This window comes from Dermacentor variabilis, chromosome 1 (genome assembly GCF_050947875.1).
Source record: "Dermacentor variabilis isolate Ectoservices chromosome 1, ASM5094787v1, whole genome shotgun sequence".
NCBI lineage: Eukaryota > Metazoa > Arthropoda > Arachnida > Ixodida > Ixodidae > Dermacentor > Dermacentor variabilis.
This window is the reverse complement of record NC_134568.1, coordinates 122,776,148-122,796,563: the sequence shown is the minus strand read 5'-3', so window position 1 is coordinate 122,796,563 and position 20,416 is coordinate 122,776,148. Positions and strand designations below refer to the sequence as shown.

The following is a 20,416-nucleotide window of genomic DNA, read 5'->3' as shown; positions in this document are numbered from 1 at the left end:
TTACTGTTAGAATTATGCCAAGAGTAAAATCGTCGATGGGTTTGTCATCTACAGAATCGTTATATGCGCGGAGTACAGATTGAATCCCATCTGTATGGGGAATGTTCGTGTACAGCGACGCCACGTCCAGTGTGACTAGAAGAGCATCGCTTGGAACACGCAAGTCAGCGATATCAGACAGAAAGTGGTTAGTATCTTTGACATAAGAAGAAAATTTAGGAGGAAGTGAACTGATAAGGTTCACTTGTGACAGCACTAACGTCATCTATCTGCTTGAATGTTCAGTGTGTCATATGCAGTATATCGGTCAGACCGAAACATCTTTTCGTGTCAGATTCAATAACCACAAAGCACACGTTAACAGCTTGCCACACCTTCCATTATCTAAACATGTTCGACTGCCAGGTCATACGTTTGACAATATCAGTGTAACCATAATACAATCAGATTTCAAATCGCACCATGATCGAGAAGTACGAGAAGCCTTTCTCATCCATAAATTTAACACTGTGTCATCTGGTATCAACGAGAGCGTAGGAAAAGTGTCGTGCCTGTCTGCCATATCTTGATGTGTATGTTCTTGTAAGGAATTGACAAAGCATGCCAAATCAGTTTTGCCATGTCGCAATCGATATTATGTTGTACTTCATGTACAATCATTGCGACACGTTAATGATATTTAATGCATATCATTTATTGTGCTTAAGTTATATTTGCTGCTGTACCTTTTTTTCTATTATTTGCAAGTGTACACGTGCATGTACTACTGATTATGCCCACGTGCGCATGCCCATAAAAGCGGCTGCGCGCTCGTATCTGTATTTATTCTGACGAAGGCCGTGCCACGGCCGAAACGTAAAAAACACTAAAGATGCAATTTTCGTAAGTGTGCACCTTCGTTTCTAAAACTATATATATATATATATATATATATATATATATATATATATATATATAATAGTGCCTAAGTTAGTAAGCCGCCTGCGCTAGCCGCCAACAAATGACGGCAGGGGTGATGTAATCTGCGGAATTCGCATATGTCCGTGCTCAAGTGTAACTGCTTAGCTGAAGCTATTTGGTACCGACTGAGTTTTTGCACTTGATAGAACAGTGGTGCATAGTGCGTCTGAATCAGTCGACTGCCTATGTCCCGAATACGAAAACGGCTTCTGGAGTAGAACACTTCAAGGTGGGGGGTGCCAAATATGTTACAGATATTCACGTAGGCTTAACGAACGATATATATATAGAATGGTGGCTGATTGGGCAAGTTGTACACTTACGATGTGCAGAATTTCATGACGTAGAAGAAATTACCTCACGTAAATTGAACACGCATATACGTAGACCTGACATAGCCGTATGTGCCTGCGTATCCACCCGTAAATGAGAAACCACCAGCAACACAGTGGGTAGGCCTCAGGCGTGGTTCGCGCCATAACCACGTGAGCGTTCACGAGGTACAGTTACGAGCAAAGGTCTAGAGACCACAGCATCAAACCACAGCAAAAAAAAAATTAATTTATTTTAGCACATCCGTGAAACGTGGTATCATCTCAATGCATTACATTGGTAGAACAAACGCACGTAGGCTGTGCCACTTGATTCGGTCCGCAGCATGCTTAGGCTGCTAAAAAGAGTAATTTTTTTTTAGTGGAATCAGTCTCTAAACTTACGCTTGTGACTACACGGCCGTCCACTCTCAGCAGAGACAGTTATTTAATACACAGGACCTCACATGTCAGATCCTAAAATTAGAATTGAAGGCCCGTAGGTTAATATTTCAGTAAAATTCACCGACGTTAGCCTAATCAATTGATCGAGCGTGCTGAAGAGTCATGCATTCGGCTCGTTTTGCTGGAGACGGTTGGAGCAGGAATACGTTGTTGCTGCTTCAAAATATCCTACACTGAAGTATTCTGTTCCAGTACTTCGTTGTCGTCATTCGCTAATAAAAGAAGAGAGCGACCCTTTAGACTTTAATCTGTTTCCTCTTTACACCAAGCGAGAACCTCCGCCTTCTGTTTTTTATTATTTTTTTAAAGCTTTGTGCGGGCCATTTCGGTTCTCAGCCGCTGCCGTCACTAACGTGCGTCGCTACGGCAACGCTTCTTGCGCAGCTCTGGATACGGCCGGACCGCTGTTCGACAACACAACCGTGTGCCTCTCAGAAAAAGACGCCCGCTACGTGGACGCCATCCACACAAGCGGCGGCAAGGCTATCGTGGTAGGCGAACTGGGCATCGACCGGCAAGTCGGCCACGTCGACTTCTACCCCAACGGCGGCAAGAAGCAACCAGGGTGCAAACCACTCGGTGAGTGTCGCGGTCTTCTCGGTGAAGGGGCAATGGCAGCGACATCAGCTCCACATGAGCCGGAAATACCTGCCGCGGACATTTCAACATTCGTGACGTTCGGAATTCACCACTCGACCCCTTACCTCCTCTTTTATTTATTTATTTATTTATTTATTTATTTATTTATTTATTTATTTATTTATTTCAAGATACCTTCAGGCCCCATGAGGAGCATTGAGTAAGGGGGCATCACAATAAGAAATTTGCACATGATAATACCGCGAAGATGAGTAGAAAGAATCGCTGCAAAACAAGGTTAAAAATGCAGAGCTGTGGTATTAAACAAACATCGGATAAATTTTATCACGCACATTGCTCGCACACATAATCAAACGTCGTGTAAAAAAAGGGTAGTACAAAGCATGAAAAGCAGAATAAATAAACAATACTAACAATACTGAGATAAACAGAAATTACATTTAGGGTATAGCGTACAAAACATCCGATAGATATTATTACGTGCATTGCTCGCGAACATAATAAGAAAATTTAGTTTAAGGCGTGAAAGAGGAAAAAAAACCTGCGTGACGTTACACAGGTATACAGAACATAGCATAAAGTATGACACTTTTTTATGACAGAAACTGCATGTTCAAGAGTTGGCCCAAATTCATCTCTATCCGTTCGCGTGACAGTGCTCTCAGGAAGAGAATTCCACAAACGGATGGCTCGTGGCAAAGCTGACTGATTAAATACATCCGTGTTTCCGCAGATGCGAATTAAGCTTATCTCATTATTCAGCCGTCGTGATATACAACTCGCACGTTCCAGCGCCAAAGACAATGGCTTCATTTGATGAACTTATTTATGGAGCAACGACAGCAATGCCCCGTCACGACGACAACTTAGTGCAGGAAGTGAAAGATCAAGTTTGATTCGAGATATGCTTGACTGCCTATCGTAATTGTGGGAGATGAATCGACTAGCTCGGTTTTGGATGGCTTCTAACATGTAGATTAGATATTCATGATGAGAAGACCACATCGGGGACGCGAACTCAAGCTGAGAACGGACGAAAGTCAGGAACGTTAATTTGCGGATAATAGGCGGGTACTTACGTAGGTTGCGACGAATGCATCCTAATAATAATAATAATATTTGGGGTTTTACGCGCCAAAACCACTTTCTGATTATGAGGGACGCCGTAGTGGAGGACTCCGGAAATTTTGACCACCTGGGGTTTTTTAACGTGCACCTAAATCTAAGCACACGGGTGTTTTCGCATTTCGCCCCCATCGAAATGCGGCCGCCGTGGCCGGGATTCGATCCCGCGACCTCGTGCTCAGCAGCTCAACACCATAGCCACTGAGCAACCACGGCGGGTGCGAATGCATCCTAGCGTTTCTGAAGCATTCGCGCATATGCTTGTTATATGAGTCCATACTCCATATGTAAACCACTTAAGAGGAAGCTTTAGCTCGAGCCCAACTCCGACGTGGCCTATTCAAATACACGTAAAACGCACAAACGCTTTTCTGAGATAACCACTGGACCGATTTTAATGAAATTTCTGCATTTTAGTGAAAAAGTTAAATTCTAGTGACTGTTCGGAGTGGAATTTCGATTTAGGGCCTGAATATTATTGAAAGAAATTTCAGAAATTCCACAATTCGAAAAAAGTAGAAGCACGAAGTTTACAAATTAATAGCTCTCCGTCAAGAACAAATATCACGGTCTATAAACAGCATCCACTAGATTATCATTAAAAGCGGACAAACTTGACTTGTCATTTTATATGTTACGTGAATTTATTACATTTTGTACAGGGGTTCTGCAAAAGCTGTATTTCTATATTACTAAGTTTTTTTAGATTTATGTGTAACATATCAATTTTGTCCGCTTTAGATGTACTATGAGATGCGACCACCAATTGTGATACCATTTTTCATTGCTGAGTTGCAGGAGTTGTAAACTTGATAGTCTCGTTTTCTGAAAATTTGAAATTTTTGCCAACTCTTAGTAAAAAATTGACGACCTAAATCGTAAATTCGAAACCAACAATAACTAGATCTTCAGTTTTTCTTTTAAATACAACAAACCTCGTCAAGTTTGGTGCAGTGGTTGTCGAGAAAATCAAATCCTCCTTTTACATGTATTTAGATAGGAGCACCCGAGGCTAAAGCTTCCTCAAACATGTAAAAGGAGAATTCGTTTTTCTCGGAAACCGCTGCACAAAACTTGAATTCTCCTTTTACATGTATTTAGATAGGAGCACTCGAGCTAAAGCTTCCTCCTTTGAGGAAGCTTTAGCTCGGGTCTAAGTTCAGACTCCCCCCTCCCCCCGAAAGAAAGAATTGCTCGCTCTCCCGTAATCGAGAGCAGATGTAAGCATGAAATGACAACCGGCAAAGTAGATGGGTGGGCGTTTATACTAGCCACAATCTTAAAATGGGTGTAGTGCATGTTCGCAACGCCACAACCGCACCACTCTACATTGCACCACGCCATACTGTGCACGAGTCCGTATGGACGCTGCCCAGCTAGAAGAAGAAAATCAGCTGAATACCGCACGATAGGCAGCGAAAGACGCTAGGGAGACAGAGCGCACTGCCTAGCTAGAAGAAGAATGAATTGAATTCCGGGGTTTTACGTGCCAAAACCATGCTTTGATTACGAGGCACGCCGTAGTGGGGATTTATTTGGACCACCAGGGGATCTTGAACGTGCACCCAATGCACGAGACGCGGGCGTTTTTGCATTTCGCCCCCATCGATATGCGGCTGCCGCGGCCGGGATTTGATCCCGCGACCTCGTGCTTAGCAGCGCAACACCATAACCGCTAAGCCACAGAACACATGACTAAGCCACCGCGGTGGATAGCGTGGCGTCATCTCTCGAGGCGACGCAAAACCAGCCCTCAGCGCCAAAAGATGGCAATGAAGTGTATGGTGCCCAACATCTGCCTTTTGAACATCGCTATTGGGAACGACAAATAGAACTTCAGCATACTAGAAGTTACAGCTTGAGTGACATTGTGAACAAACATTAGGAAGAAATCGGAAGCATTATTTTTTGTAACTTATTTGGGCAGTAGCTAGCGTATGTAATGCGGTCCTGTACAAAGGATTAGGGGCCACAGACCGCATTTTAACTTTTGACTGGTTGCCCGATTAATCTCGTTTTGTTCTAGCAACTTGCCCAGATAACAGCGTTGGTTTTTGAATCCAGGTTACTTGAAGGTCGCCGACAACGAGACCTAAAAGCATTTCATGCTTAAATTTCCTTACGTGACCGCAGCTCTCGTATATAGCCGGAATCTTGGCATTATTGACTTTGAAACGATAGTTTTTTTATATATATATAGAAGCTGTTTATCTCTAGCCCCCCGTATGCTTCCCCCGCACGGGTTCCTGGGAGAGTGGGGGGGGGGGGGGGGCGGCTCGTCGCGCGGCAAGTTTGCGTGTATTCGCGGGCTTCTTTCACGCTCGGAAAAAAAAAAAACTTTTATGCAGCACGTATTGCGCAACATAAAGTTGTATCGGGAGTTTCTCATGTCGCTCTACAATTTGCTCATTGACACTTTTCATGTAATTTTTTAATATATGGTTCAATGTATAATTTTCGAATATGAAAAAAGTGGACCTGGAAAAGCCCTTATGGTGAAACAAGAAATGAAATTGATTTCATACTTTCTGCCAATCCCAGCATAGTGCAGGATGTAGAAATGTTAGGTAGCGTAAAGTGCAGTGATCATAACTTAGTGAGGGCTAGGATTCACCTCAATTCGAAGAGAGAAAGAGTAAAATTGGTCAAGAAGAAACAGGCCAACCTAGACGCAGTAAGGGTAAAAGCAGACCAATTCAGGTTGGCACTTCCAAACAAATATGCAGCCTTAGAACAGAGAGATGAAGATGACATAGAGGCAATAAATGAAACAGTAACTAGGCTGACTTCAGAGGCAGCAATTGAAGTGGGAGGTAAGGCACCAAAACAACCAGAAGGCAAGCTCTCCCAAGTAGCAAACGACCTAATAAAGAAACAACAAAGAATGAAAGTGTCAAACTCAAGAGCTCAGATACAATTCGCGGAACTGTGAAAACTGATCAACAAGGAGAAAATAAGGGATATTCGAAATTATAACGTGAGAAAGACTCAGGAAGCAGTAAAACATGGACGCAGCCTGAAAACAATGAGAAGGAAATTAGGCATCGGACAAACCAAGATCTGTGCGCCGAAAGATAAGCAGGGTAATGTCATCAGTAATCTCGAAGATATAGTAAAAGCAGCGGAAGAATTCTATACTGACCTGTACAGTACCCAGAGGAGTCAGGATACCTCCATTAGAAACAGTAATGAACAGGATACAGAAACACCTCCTATAGCTAGCGATAAGGTCAAAAGGGCCTTGCAAGACATGAAGCGAGGAGGACCGACAGGAGATTATGGAATAACAGTCGATTTCATCAAAGATGGTGGAGATATAATGCTAGAAAAACTAGCGGCCCTTTATACGAACTGTCTATCGACTTCAAGGGTCCCAGCGAACTGGAAGAATGCCAAAATTATACTAATCCACAAAAAGGGAGCCGTTAAATAATTGAAAAATTATAGGCCCATTAGCTTACTTCCAATATTATATAAAATATTCACCAAGATAATCTCCAATAGAATAAGGGCGACACTGACACTTTAGTCAACCAAGGGAACAGGCAGGTTTCAGGAAGGGATACTCTACAATGGATTACAACCATGTCATCAATCAGGTAATCGAGAAATCTGCAGAGTACAATCAGCCTCTCTTTATGGCTTTCATAGATGACGAAAAGGCATTTGATTCAGTCGAGAAATCAGCAGTCATAAAGGCATTACGTAATCAAGGAGTATCGGACGCTTAGGTAAATATCTTGGAAAGTATCTACAGAGATTCCACAGCTACATCAATTCTCCAAAAGAAAAGTAGGAAGATACCTATAAAGAAAAGGGTCAGACAAGGAGACAAAATCTATACCATGCTATTCACTGCGTTATATTAAGCGTGCGAAGTATTCCAGCTATGCGTTGTAGTCCGAGAATCCCGAGAAAAGTAAATATATCATATTCAACAGTGGTCACAGGGTCCTAACTGCTCCACTAGCGTTAACACTTGGTGCTCATCAAATTCCAGCCGGTGACTTGGTTCTATTCCTCGGTGTTCTCCTGGACGCTAACCTCAAATTTGACTCCCACGTTAACAATATTAAGAAAAAAACGGCATTTGGCATTCGCGCTGTAATAAAAGCACGCGCCTTCTTTTCTCACAAGCCTCTTTTATCACTTTACTTCGCTTTTATTCATAGTCATATTAACTATGGGATCGCTGCCTGGGGCAACACGTACAATTGCCACCTGTCACCAGTTCAGCATTTACAAAATCAAGCCATTCGTATCATTACTATCAGTCCTCGCCAGTCAAATGCATCCATTTTGCTCCGTCAAAACCTCATTTTAACGACCGTGAACTTGTTTCAATATAATTTAACAATCTTATTTTTCAAGTTACTTAACAACCAATTGCTTTAGGAATTCGTTAACTCAAATAATTTACATAACTACAATAGAACTAGGTTCGCCTTTAACAGAAATTTTTTACTGCCTCGTGTCCGTGCCAGCTATGGTAAACTAACATCATCTTTTGCTGGCATATCTTTATGGAATCGCTTACCATCAAACATAAAATCACTCACATCATTCTATGCCTTCAAAAAATCCCTTAAAGAGTTCCTTTTGACGCAGTGACGCAATCATGGTTCCAAATGTTTTATTTACTATCACTATTTTTCCTATGTTTTGCTGTTCACATGCTTGCTGTTGCGTTTAGTCGTTTTGTTCATAAATGCTTCTTTTTATGTATTCTCTTGCTTTTTATGTCTGTTGAAATTTTGTATATGTATATTTTTAGCACACTTATATTTTTACTTCATGTTCATTTCGGCCTGCCGATTATATTTTTCTCTATTTCGTTCTGTTCCTTCTTTACATAATTTAAAGGTTCTGTTGTACGCCGATATTATTTTTATTTTTTTGTTAGTATTACTGTACATTGTAATCATAATCACTTTTATGTTGTTGCACTAGAGCCCTTCGTTTCTCTTAGTGTACATTCTATAAATTTTATTTCTGTCCTGCCACCTATGTAATTCCTTTTCTTATAATTACCCACCGAGGGTCCCGGTTACACTCTTCGACTTTGGGACCCTCGTCTCTAAAACAAAAATGTAACCGTTTCTTTGTTTGTAATGAATAAACTTGATTTGATTTTATTTGAAAAAAAAGCTATTAAACTGGGAAGGCTTAGGAGTAAGTATCAACGGCGAATATCTCAGCAACCTTCAATTTCCAGGTGATATTGTCCTGTCCAGCAACACTGGGGACGAGTTACAACAAATGATTGAGGACCTTAACAGAAAGCGTATAAGAGTGGGGTTGAAGATTAATATGCAGAAGACAAAGATAATGATCAATAGCCTGGCAAGGGAACAAGAGTTCAGGATCGCCAGTCAGCCTCTATAGAGTCTGTGAAGGAGTACGTTTACCTCGGTCAATTACTCACAGAGGACCCTGATCGTGAGAAGGAAATTTACAGAAGAATAAAAATGGGTTGGAGCGCATTCAGCAGACATTATCAGTTCCTGACTGGAAGTATAATCATTGCATTTTACCGGTACTGACATATGGGGCACAGACTTGGAGACTGAAAAAGAAGCTTGACAACAAGTTAAGCAACGCACGAAGAGCGATGGAACGAAGAATGCTCAGCACAAATTTGAGAGACAGAAAGAGAGCGGTTTGGATCAGAGAGCGAACAGGGATAGCCGATGTTCTAATTGACATTAAGAGAAAAAAGATGGAGCTCAGGTTCAAAAAATGCTCAAAAAATGCAATGCTCAGGTTAGATTGGTGGACCATTAGGGTTACAGAATGGGTTACAGAATGGCCGAGGACTGCAGAACATTAGGCGGGGGGATGAAATTAAGAAATTCGCAGGCGCTAGCTGGAATCGGTTGGCGCATGAAAGCGGTAAATGGAGATCGCAGGGAGAGGCCTTCGTCCTGCAGTGGACATGAAATAGGCTGATGATGATAATGATGAATGACCCTCTGACCATTTGACCCTGTTACTATCTCTCTCCCTCTCTCTCTCTCTCTCTATATATATATATATATATATATATATATATATATATATATATATATATATATATATATATATATATATCTGGAGAAACAACTGGTACGCCATTGCTAAGGAGATCAGTCCTTATCATTATTTGTGCGCCATGCAAACAACGCTTCCTAAAACTGTCCCTTGCTTTCTTGGCGGTCATGGCAATCAAAGTGAATGAAACTGTTATAAGCGTTCCAACAAATATTCTCTTACTAGAGATGCATTTACAATACTTTTTTGTGGTAAATTTCTTGTAAACAATGTGCGTTTCTGGCTGTATCTGCTGAAGGGTGTAGAGATTCCGCCTTTTTATCTGCTGTTTCAGTTGATAGAAGATGAAAAAGTTACGACGAAAGCAAAGTGATTGAGCTTTGGTACGTTTGAGACATAAAGTGGCGCTGAAAAACGTTGAAATATACAAAGCTATACCATCTTACAGAGACACACTTGCAAAACACTTCATTAGCTAGCAAGCGGGCTGGCTTGAGGAGATTAATCCATGGCACTTGCACTCAGTAAATCAGCTGTTTTGTGCCTTCTTCGACAGTCACTTGTTGGCATCAAGTGTTAAATATAAGTGAGGATAGAAAATAATCCTTATCCTGCATGCACATCGTTTTGTTTTCCTATTTTGTTTTTATTTTTGCTTTTTATATAAATTTAGCTTACACCAGCAAAATAGAACAGTTAGTGAACAGCAGTTCACTAATATGCATTACGCAGGTGGGGTTGCAGGTGGGAAACAATGTAACAGAGAAAGGTGAAAGATAATAATTGACAGCCTCGAGAAGTGCAATCGGGAAGTCATGCTTTAGTGCTCAAAGCCTGTCAGCTAGTATCCACAAAATGCCCTAATATATCTAGATTCTGTTGTTTCTGGCCACAGCCATATATAGACCGCGTATACTGATCAAAGGTATACACTGTAGAGCACACCCTGCCGACGACAATAGTTGTGATTGGTTGCATGACGGCCGACCGTCAAGCCAGAGCTTGGATGTTCAAGTTCACTGGTCTGTTCTCTGGTTGCACGCAGATCTGCCATGCGACCACTTCCGGGCTCCTGCTTACTTCCTCGAGTCCCTCCGCAACAAGCGGTGCCGCTTCTTGTCCAACCCGTGCGCCGGAGGCTACCGGGCACTGGAGCAGAACAAGTGCCAGTCGCGCGGGCAACGAGGCCTCATGGGTTACTTCAGCGACACTGTTGCTGGGAGGGGCGTCCAATTGCTCACCACCAACGAAAAGTCCGAGTACTGCAAAGCATAGAGCTCTCGTTCGTCGCCGTCTTTTCTCCAGCACGGAGCGCCGATGCTCGGGACTGCGTAGCCGAGCCTCTGCCGACACTGTCCAAACTTTCAGAGCAGTTCAATGCCGGCACGGCCGTCGTCGCTTGCGGTGACTCTTGTCGCGACATCTGAAACCGGACAAAGCCAAAGCTTCTCCTTTCAATCCTTCTCGCTCGAGTGCAGCGAGTGCCCTGAACTACGGAGCGAAAAATTAGCGTGCGCGCGAAGCACGGCAGCGACGCTGCAGCCGTGAGTAATGAAGCCGGAAAATGGAAGGGCCTGAAGTGGAGCCTCCATGGCAGGTAAATTGAAGAGATGTTCGGCACGCGCGTGCACACCAAGTCCTGTGTGTGTGAGCGTCTATTAATTACTCGTTTTATGTCGAGTATACTAACATCATCAATAAATGAAATAAAAAAAGAAATGGCGTAGAAGAGTGACTGGTTGCTCGTTAATACCGTAAGAATAGAACATTGACCACCTCACAAAATGACGAATTGGGCGAGTTGGTGTGAAGTTGGTTGCCGAAGCGTGAAGGGACAAGGACGACAGGACACAGGAAAGTGTTCGTCATCTGTTCTGTCGTCTTCTTCCCTTCGTGCTTTCCTAACCTTGAGAAGAACGACCTGATGAGCAGTAAAAAAAAATGAAGTTGTCTACTTGGTCAACAAATCCTCGATAACATACGCGTATGTATTTGCGATTCGCAAGAAATAAAAGTACTAGTTGCTTCCACAATCAAGCCATTCAATCTCACTTTATCTCAAAGGCCCACAATATTGTGCGAGGAGGTTCAAACAGAGTTCTGCTTCGCTACGTAGCGAAAGGCTCACATGTGTGGGTAGTCGAGTCACAACCGCTGCTTGCACCGATGCAGGCTCCCTCAAAGGGAAGCAAAAGTGGCCCCTTAACAGCTTATACTTTATTTATTTGGTCCCTAAATACCTTGGTAAGGGGTATTGCACAAGCAGGGGTAGGGAGTGGGGGTAAGAGGTGGAGGGTTATATGTGCATACAAATATATGCGAAAATTATTCGGATTACGTGCAGATGAACTGTTCTGTAGAAAGTGTATCGTGGCAAAAATGTGACTAGAAAGAATTTGAAATGTGACGACTGAGGCTGACATCGCCACCTCTTCCGCCAGAATAAGCAATACTTAAAGAAACAACAGCACTTTGAGAGCTGTCCACCTCCTCTCCATCTAGGTGTATGTGTAAGCATTACGTGCTGATTTACTGCGTCGCCATCAAACACGCGATCTGAATGCATTTCCTCACAAGAAACGCACCACTCTACAGCTGGGGAGACTGACGCCGGTGCAGGACAGAGGTGTACGTTCGACGCACTTTATACGCGCGCCCCACGGGAACAGAAATTGTGAGATGGTCTCGCAACAAACTGGCCTTTTTAAGTAACCATGTCATAGTTAAAACCGATTCCCTAAGTTCTACTCCGAAGTTCTACTCTACTCTTCTCAATGCAGTAATTGCAATGTCTCGCCGGTTCAATGCGTTTCGACGGCAACGACAACAAAAACATAAAAGGTACATTATTTCGTTCAGACATGTTATGGAATAATCGTTTGATTTATGATTGCATCCGCCTTTGTCTTGTACGCAAAGACTTTTGTCCAAACTTAGAAAATGTATCGTTCCCGCAATGTGTTATAGTGCTCTATATTAGGAGCATTACTTACTTCTATATCTGGTGTGCGTACACGATAAGGTAGAGAACTGCTGAACTACTGAAGAGAACTTTATGGTCTGTTATGCATTAATTGTTCTCAATTTGGATAAGAATGCATTCGCTTACTGTCATGTCACGTCCTTTTTTTACGAATAGATAATTTGTGATTAATGAATCACGATTTGTTATTTGCCAGAATCACAAGTTTTGTGGCCCAAAGTGTTCTATATCGTCTGTATGTCCGTGATGTTCCTCCATGTCACCGCTTCATATTTCCGCGTGTACGTGCGCGTATTGCTGCGCGCACCATGTGCCCAAAATGCTTAGTGACTTGTGGGATCAATCATTTTTGTCAAACAATTGTAATGACGTAAAATTCTTGATTTTCGTTGTGTCCACATAACCTGAACACGTTTTACGGCTTAAGCTACAACATGACGCTGTAATATAGAAAGCACCTGTCCCTGCACACCGCCAGGCGCTGCCACTCAATTGTCTTTACGCTACGTATGCCAGGCTCGTATATCCCTAAACTGTCTGGTAACGGTAAAACAATTGTGATGATGCTAACTGAAATTGTGCAAATAAGTTCTGCGGAAATCCACAATGTAGAACAAGCTTAAAAAGGTGCAGACAAAGCTTTCGTCTTGTTTTTATTTCTTTATTGTGTAGTTGTCGACCTAGCAATTACGCTACGAAGACTCAATTTCTCGGAGCGCAACAAATAAATCATTACTCTCCCTGTTAGTGGTAGCTGTTCAAAACGCATGCAAAGTGCAGCGGACACCGTGTGTCTCGCCAGTGCTTGTCCCGTGGCCTTCTTCATCTTTGTGTTTTGTATTGCTGCGCTGTATACAAGACGCAAACAGTCGTCTGGCACGAGTCCGAAACCACGCTGGACTTAATTGAGGCGCGTTTTGAAATGGCGATATAAACAGGTGATATTATTTGTTATTCGCGGCCGCTCTCGGGGAATTGAGGCATCGTACCGTAATCATGAAGTTGAGAGCTATACTTTAAAAAGCAAAAAAAAATCTAAATACATAACAAGAGAAAAACAGCGGACACAAATATTTTGTGTCAGCACTCCTTTAAAGCAAAATATAAAAAATGATGGATAGTGTAAAGGTACAGTGGGGCCCATTTCGGTGTCCCTGTAGAGCGAACATCGCATACGAGGAAAAAATTGTCTCCCCATCCCGACCCTGCGAAAGCGGATGTCTAGCGAAGCTGTTGAAAACCACAACTGCAACTTTTTATGGCTTGAGAGTAATGGTAGTAAAGGTTATTTTAGAGCAATGGTAGGAATAAAAGTAATGGTAATTTGGCAGCGCCTATGGCGGCGGTGCAAGAACATAGAAATCAATTGCTAGGCAGGTTATTTTATATACACGTCTGCGGGGAGCGCTACGTGCTTCACATTGTAATCAGGAGAACCTTATCATCAATTATCTGGTTCGGATGCTTGTTTTGTGCTTCTTTATTGAAACGCATGCTGTTTTGTTCGCTCCACTTTTCTGAGTGCTTGTAGTCTCTGCCTTTTGTAAGCCACGTATTAGTCACTGCTTGTAGCGTCTACCTTGCCAGGGTATAAGGCATTGCTCTGCCTTGCACTTCCACCGGGATCGGCCCACCGTTGCTTTCTGTCGATGTTACGCCACGAAGAAATTCCGGGATCCTAGCCATAGACAGCTTCGCTGTAAAATGAGTCCTGTTTCGGGGATTAAACAAAGAACCAAAGCATTTTCGGGGCGGTCGCTCTGAGAAAAGGCGGTACAAGGCTGAAGCAATCGACAACTCCAACTGTTTGAAGCTTGAACAAATGAATTATTCAAGTAAATTCCGCAGAAATCCGTAAGGTGGAGTAAGTTTAGGGTAAGTAAAAAATTACCAGCAACATGACTGTAGCAGAATGCAACGAAGCACGTCGATAGGTTTCTCTTTGTGGCGTTCTGCTACAGTCAGGTGGATGTCAAATTCCTTTCTTATTTTTACTGAAAGTGTAATCTTTAAGTCCTTAGCTAGCTCTTGTCCCCGTTGGCGACGATTTGCCATTTACAACATTGACCAGTGATACGAGATATCCTTGAAAAGGGAGATGGTTTGCAAAGTATGAATTTTCTCTCTCTCTCTCTCTCTCTCTCTCTCTCTTGCGGCTGTTTGCGCAATCGTCTTCACCATTTACAACCAGCGCTTCTAGCGTCAGCAGCCAATAGAGGATCTAGAATATAAAGATTAAACAGATATTTCCGAATTTTATTTTAGATGAGGCTGTACCATGGCTTCTAGTGAATCACTTTGTATATTCACTAGAAACGACGGAATCTAAAACAGAGAAAACTACGTAGTGAACCACAAAAAAAAAACTAAACTAAAACATCATAATGCTTAATAAGGATTCGACTGGGGCTAGATGGTATGAAATCGTTGTGTTCCCTGCGCTAAACTGTTACACAAAGGAGAAAATAAAAGAAACTGACACACATGTATGCAACGTGTGTCCGTTTCTTTCTTGCTCATTGTGTACCAGAATAGCGCAGTGAATAATGCTTATGCCGACCACGTTGCACTCCTGATTCAATTTCGCGGAGAAAGCAAGAGTAATCTTGCCCCTAAAGTGTACATTGGCAAAATAAGCTTATTTTCTTAATATATGCGTTTTAATAGGGAAATAGTCTAGTGAACCTGGTATTTTAATTAGAAGCAAAGCGCCGACTGAGAAGAAATGAGGCAGGTAAAAGAAACACTCGTATGCAGGACATTATATACTAAGTCCGCATCTGACAGAAGCAAGCACAATAAATTTGGAACAGGCAATCCAACGCTTATAGAATTTTGTTACGAACTGCAAGAAAGGCCGCATGCATAGCAACTTAGCCTACAACTTGCTAGAGGAGGATCACCCAAAGATCCGTGGAAAACGTTGAATGCAGCCAACGCTGCATACCGATCGCCGTAATTTAATTAAGACGAACGACAGTTTATCAGGCTGTCATACCTTTGCTGCAGTTTATACAGAGAATTCGAGTTTTGTGATGTCCAGTTCGCGCCGCTATACACAATAAATTTTAGTGCAGTGAGACAGCGCGCGAAGCACGTATTCTCGTCCATGTACGGATCAGTGGAGAAAAAGTAAAAATAAAATCACCGGGCATAGCGATGCACAAAAATGTGCCACGTACCAGGAAACAAGTACGCATATGACTACACTGGGTGCCTGGAGCATACATTCGCTTAGCCGTGGCATTGTAGCTATATTTGCCAGACAAGCTTTGTCAAAAGTGACGATGCTTGCTTCGCCTGTCGATTCAGTAGTTCCGCTCCACTAAATGATGGCAGTTGCGCTGTGTTTTACGAGTTTGCACTACGAGTTACACAACTTTCGAAGTAGAACTCGCTGCACGATGCATTATCTGCATTGGCTTTCTGGTCACCCCTCCACGTCCCGATGCTGCGGCTGAGCCTCAACGCTTCCTCGTTCAACATCAACGTTAACGGAATGTCTCGTCAATGTGGTCAATTCGAGTGCTGCAAATTCACGTCGAATCTCGAATGGGGTGCCTGATCGATTCGGATACATAATAAATTAACCACGAATGACAAAAATAATTTTGTTATTTCCGGGACACGGGTATACAGTAAAGACAGGCAGGCCAGCGGCAAACTTTACCACGCCTATCGAAGCCACACCGTTATTTCGCAGCATCCGAAAGCTCCTCCAGCATAACACGCAATACCGCACCGCCCTCACACCGTCGCCCCATTCATCGATCTTTCAATCGTTATACCGTCCACTCTCTGGGCGCTGCTGAGGGTGCGCGTTCCGTGCTAGCCGGGCTGATTGGACTCGTGTGCGCGACCGATGGCAGTGTACTGTGAATGGAGCTCTGCCGCGACGTTAGGTGGGAGATTCGCGCCTTGTGTCGTCTGTTTTGCGTACCGCCTGGAATGTCTCATTTTCACTTGTCTGCTCGCACTCTCATTGCGTGCTCGCGTAGCCCGGCGCTTTTCAATTGCTCTTGGTGTTGGTTATTTTTTTTTTTCACAGCAAACTGTGAAAGCTGCGTCATCCCGTTTCCTGGATAGTTCACAACGGTTACTTGAAGCGGCCAATGAGCTATAAATATGTGCTATTTCCATGGCAGGCAGCACACAATAACCATAATAACGCGTAGCCACATACTCAGCCATAACTAAAAAACGGGTATTCAAAGAAATCGAATATCGAAATCTGAAATGAAATACATTGGTTCGAAAACGAAATATTCGATTCGTATTCGATGTTTAAAAAATTTCGAATGGCCCCAAAGAATATCAAACGGTCTAGAAGGAGCCAAGTCGCTGCGGTAGAAATGCGAAAAGTGACTATTCGCTCTGCGTATATCAAGAAAACTTAAGCATCTTATTTATCCTGTCTGATGAATGCAGTAGAATGTGTTTCTCTCTCTCTCTGTATCTCTTTGTAATAAAAACTAACTGACGTTGCCGAGATTCCGGGGCGCCAAGGCGGATTGTAACAGCGCGACTGCAAACGCAGCTGTAACACCGTCTCTCGTCGTTTAACAGACTGGTATGGCGCTCGACGCAAGTACGTTTCCTAGCTAAGCTGGTGGCGGCGAAAAACTGACGAAGGGGCACCACATGCATCTAAGTAAGGGGTTTACACATACATCCCCGCTCCTTAGCCTTAGTTGAATCAGGGTACAATAATACATGAGCGTTTTGCGCACGTAGCCAAAAAACAACATGCAACGCGAGCACGCGCAGCATTGCCTGTGGCGCGTGTCGGTGTGTGTGGACGTTGTCTAAGAACTCAGCACGCAAAACATAACATCCAGAACAGCAGGTGCTCCGCCCGTGCAGAAATAAAAAAAAGTGAATATTATTATATTTTAAAATCTTGTGGATAGCAGGTTCTATTAATCTAGGCTCTTCCTTCTGATGTGACTTCACTTCACTTCACTTTATTACCTTAAAGGCCCCCAGGATTGGGGGTATTACATAAGGGGTGGGTAGCTATTAAAATAAATTATATACACAAGGGAAAGATGTTTAGGTACAAGTTTGCTCGCTGGTAAATATGTTAATTATACAGTTCAAAAACGTCGATGGGCAGGTGATTGCGGCGATGTCGTGTGGAAGGCCGTTCCAGTCCGAGGCTGAACGTGGGAAGAATGATGTGGCAAACGTGGTAGTGTGCGTACGTGGACGGGCGACTTGAAAGGGATGACCAATGCGGAGAGAAATGCGTGCAGGAGGGCTGATGTAGGGTGGATGATGAAGTGAGCTGTAAAAAAACCTATGAAATAAGTACATAGTAGCGATACGACGCCGACAAGTCAGGCTTGTTAAGCCGGATTCTGCTTTTAACGATGATATACTGACATTATATGAATAGCATGAATGGATGAATCTTGTGGCACGATTCTGCACTGATTCTAGACAGTTTGTTAGATATTTTTGGTTAGGGCTCCAGATGGCAGAGGCATATTCCAGCTTAGAGCGTACGAGTGACTTGTATGCAAGCAATCTTAGGTTTGGTGGCGCTAGACGTAGATGACGTTTTAGGAAACCAAGGCTTCTGTTAGCAGATGATATCACTCTAGTGACATGCGCGTTCCAGGTTAGATCGTTAGACAACGTTACGCCTAGGTATTTGTAAGACTGTGTTAATGCTATCGTGACGTGCGAAATTGTATAAGGGAACAGGAGAGGATTACGTTTTCGATGAAATGACATGAGTTTGCATTTATCGGGGTTTAGTTCCATGAGCCATTGGTTACACCAGTCCTGGACGCAAGTTAAATCTCTTTGAAGAGTTAGTTGATCAGAGGGGTTACTGATTGTGCGATAGATAACACAGTCATCGGCAAAGATGCGAATGTTACAGGAGACCTGTGTTGGTAGGTCGTTAATATATATTAAAAATAGAAGGGGACCAAGAACTGATCCTTGTGGGACGCCTGATGTTACTGCAAGAGACCTAGAGGTTTGATTATTAACGTGAACAAATTGGGTACGGTTTGCCAGAAATTCTTTTATCCACTGCAGTATGTTATGATGCAAATTTAACCAAGAAAGTTTTAGTAGCAAGCGCTCGTGGGGAACCTTGTCGAAGGCTTTCGCGAAATCTAGGAAGATTGAGTCAGTTTGAAGGTTAGAATCAAGGGCCATGTGCAGGTCATGGACAAAAATAGCTAATTGCGTTTCACAAGATAGGTTTTTACGGAAGCCGTGTTGAGAAGGATGAAAGAAATTAATAGAGTCGAGAAAGTTCATTATGCAAGAATAGATTACATGTTCCATGATTTTGCATGGCACACTTGTTAAAGAGATGGGGCGATAATTAAGGGGCGATTCTTTGTTACCTGATTTGAAGACCGGAACGACCTTCCCCACCTTCCAATCGCTGGGTATGCTACCTGTCACTGTGATGACCTTGCCTTGTTTGCACACTCCGGAATCGAGTGACCTTGCCTTAATTTGCATTTTAAAAAATGCACAGTATCCAGCAGAATGCCATCCTCCAGCTGCTCAAGCTAACCACTGAAGAACGCGATGTCCGAGTTGACGCAGTTCTCGGCGAAGCTACGGTCTTCCAAGGCTTTCTTTGTGAGCGTCAGGAGCCTTTTGGCGTGCACGGGGTGGAAAACTTGCTTTTGAATCGCTGTTCGTACGAAAGCAGCAGCCACCCGGTGCTCCGCAGTCGACATTCCGGATTATTATTATTATTATTATTATTATTATTATTATTATTATTATTATTATTATTATTATTATTATTATTATTATTATTATTATTATTATTATTATTATTATTATTATCCCCTTTGAAACGGGCGGTGACAAATAGTCATCTAACCTGCTTGATTTATTCAGGTGCGCTCTACGTGCTTTTCATCCTAGCATTTTTGTATACATCTCCTCAACTTTTTTTTTTTTTTTTGCGACGTTGTTAAAGGCTAGTTCCCCCAGGATCGTGTCCGTGTGTCGACACAAAACTGGAGCCTTCTCCTCCGGCGTCCGCGTCAGGCGCCACCTGCGACGGTTCGTGCCGTCGAGTACGCACCGTGACCGATGCGGCCCTACTAGAATAAAACATCACTACGAGGGCCGATCCCGAAGATAGTGGAATGCCGGGCCGACCCGCGGCGGAGGTAAGCCCTCCCCATACGTGGGCTGATCACGAAGATAGTGCAATACCCGCGGCGTAGGTGACGCAGGCGTTAAGCACTCCCCATACCTGGGCTGATGCCGAAGATAGTGAAATGCCAGGCCGACCCGCGGCGGAGATTGCAGTTCGCCATTAAGGGGCCCACATACACAGCTTCGCTGGTCATCCTACTTCACAGAGTGGAATGGCGCTGAGTTTTTTTTTTTTTTTTCTCAAAGCCTCTATCTACCTTGTACCACTACCTATATGCCGGTACATGATCTGGTCGTCTCAATCTCATCTTTGCTTTTTTTTTTTTACCGCCAGTACTCTGACCGTGTCTTGGTTATCTCCACTGCTGACCGGTTGATGCTTCCGTCCACATTAAATACAAGCGTTTTTGGAAGATGTACGCGGCGTACTGGTCTCGCAGGGTGAATACCTTCGTATTCCATAAGGATGTGCTCAGTGGTCTCCGGATTTTTCCTGCAGCATACACATGCCTCATCTAATTACGAATAGTTGCGAGATGTTTTTGTCCTTAGGCAACCAGCTCGAACTTCAAATAGCAAGGCACTTCCCTTCGTGTTATTGTATAGGTCGTCCCTTTTAATTTCTGTCTTGTCAATCTTGTAAATCTCCATGGTCTTTTTCGTTTCCATTCTTTGCATCCAATTCGCTGTCTCTCCCTCACTTTCTTTCTGATTCTTCTGATTGTCTATCTACATACACTTTCAATTACCCTTTAAGTACCTCGGGTAATTAACCCCGGAGCTCGAACGACGACAA

General features: G+C 43.2%; 1 protein-coding gene across 1 annotated transcript in view; it reads left to right on the top strand.

Annotated features, from left to right (window-relative positions):
• The window catches only part of LOC142584156 (pancreatic lipase-related protein 2-like), a 41,662-nt gene extending 30,442 nt beyond the window's left edge, over nucleotides 1-11,220 (top strand). Inside the window, exons 7-8 of the mRNA XM_075694328.1 lie at nucleotides 2,121-2,315; nucleotides 10,537-11,220. Of these exons, the coding sequence (XP_075550443.1) occupies nucleotides 2,121-2,315; nucleotides 10,537-10,766 (425 nt within the window). The 3' untranslated portion in view covers nucleotides 10,767-11,220. The remainder of the gene's footprint in view (nucleotides 1-2,120; nucleotides 2,316-10,536) is intronic.
• Nucleotides 11,221-20,416: the final 9,196 nt, after the last annotated feature.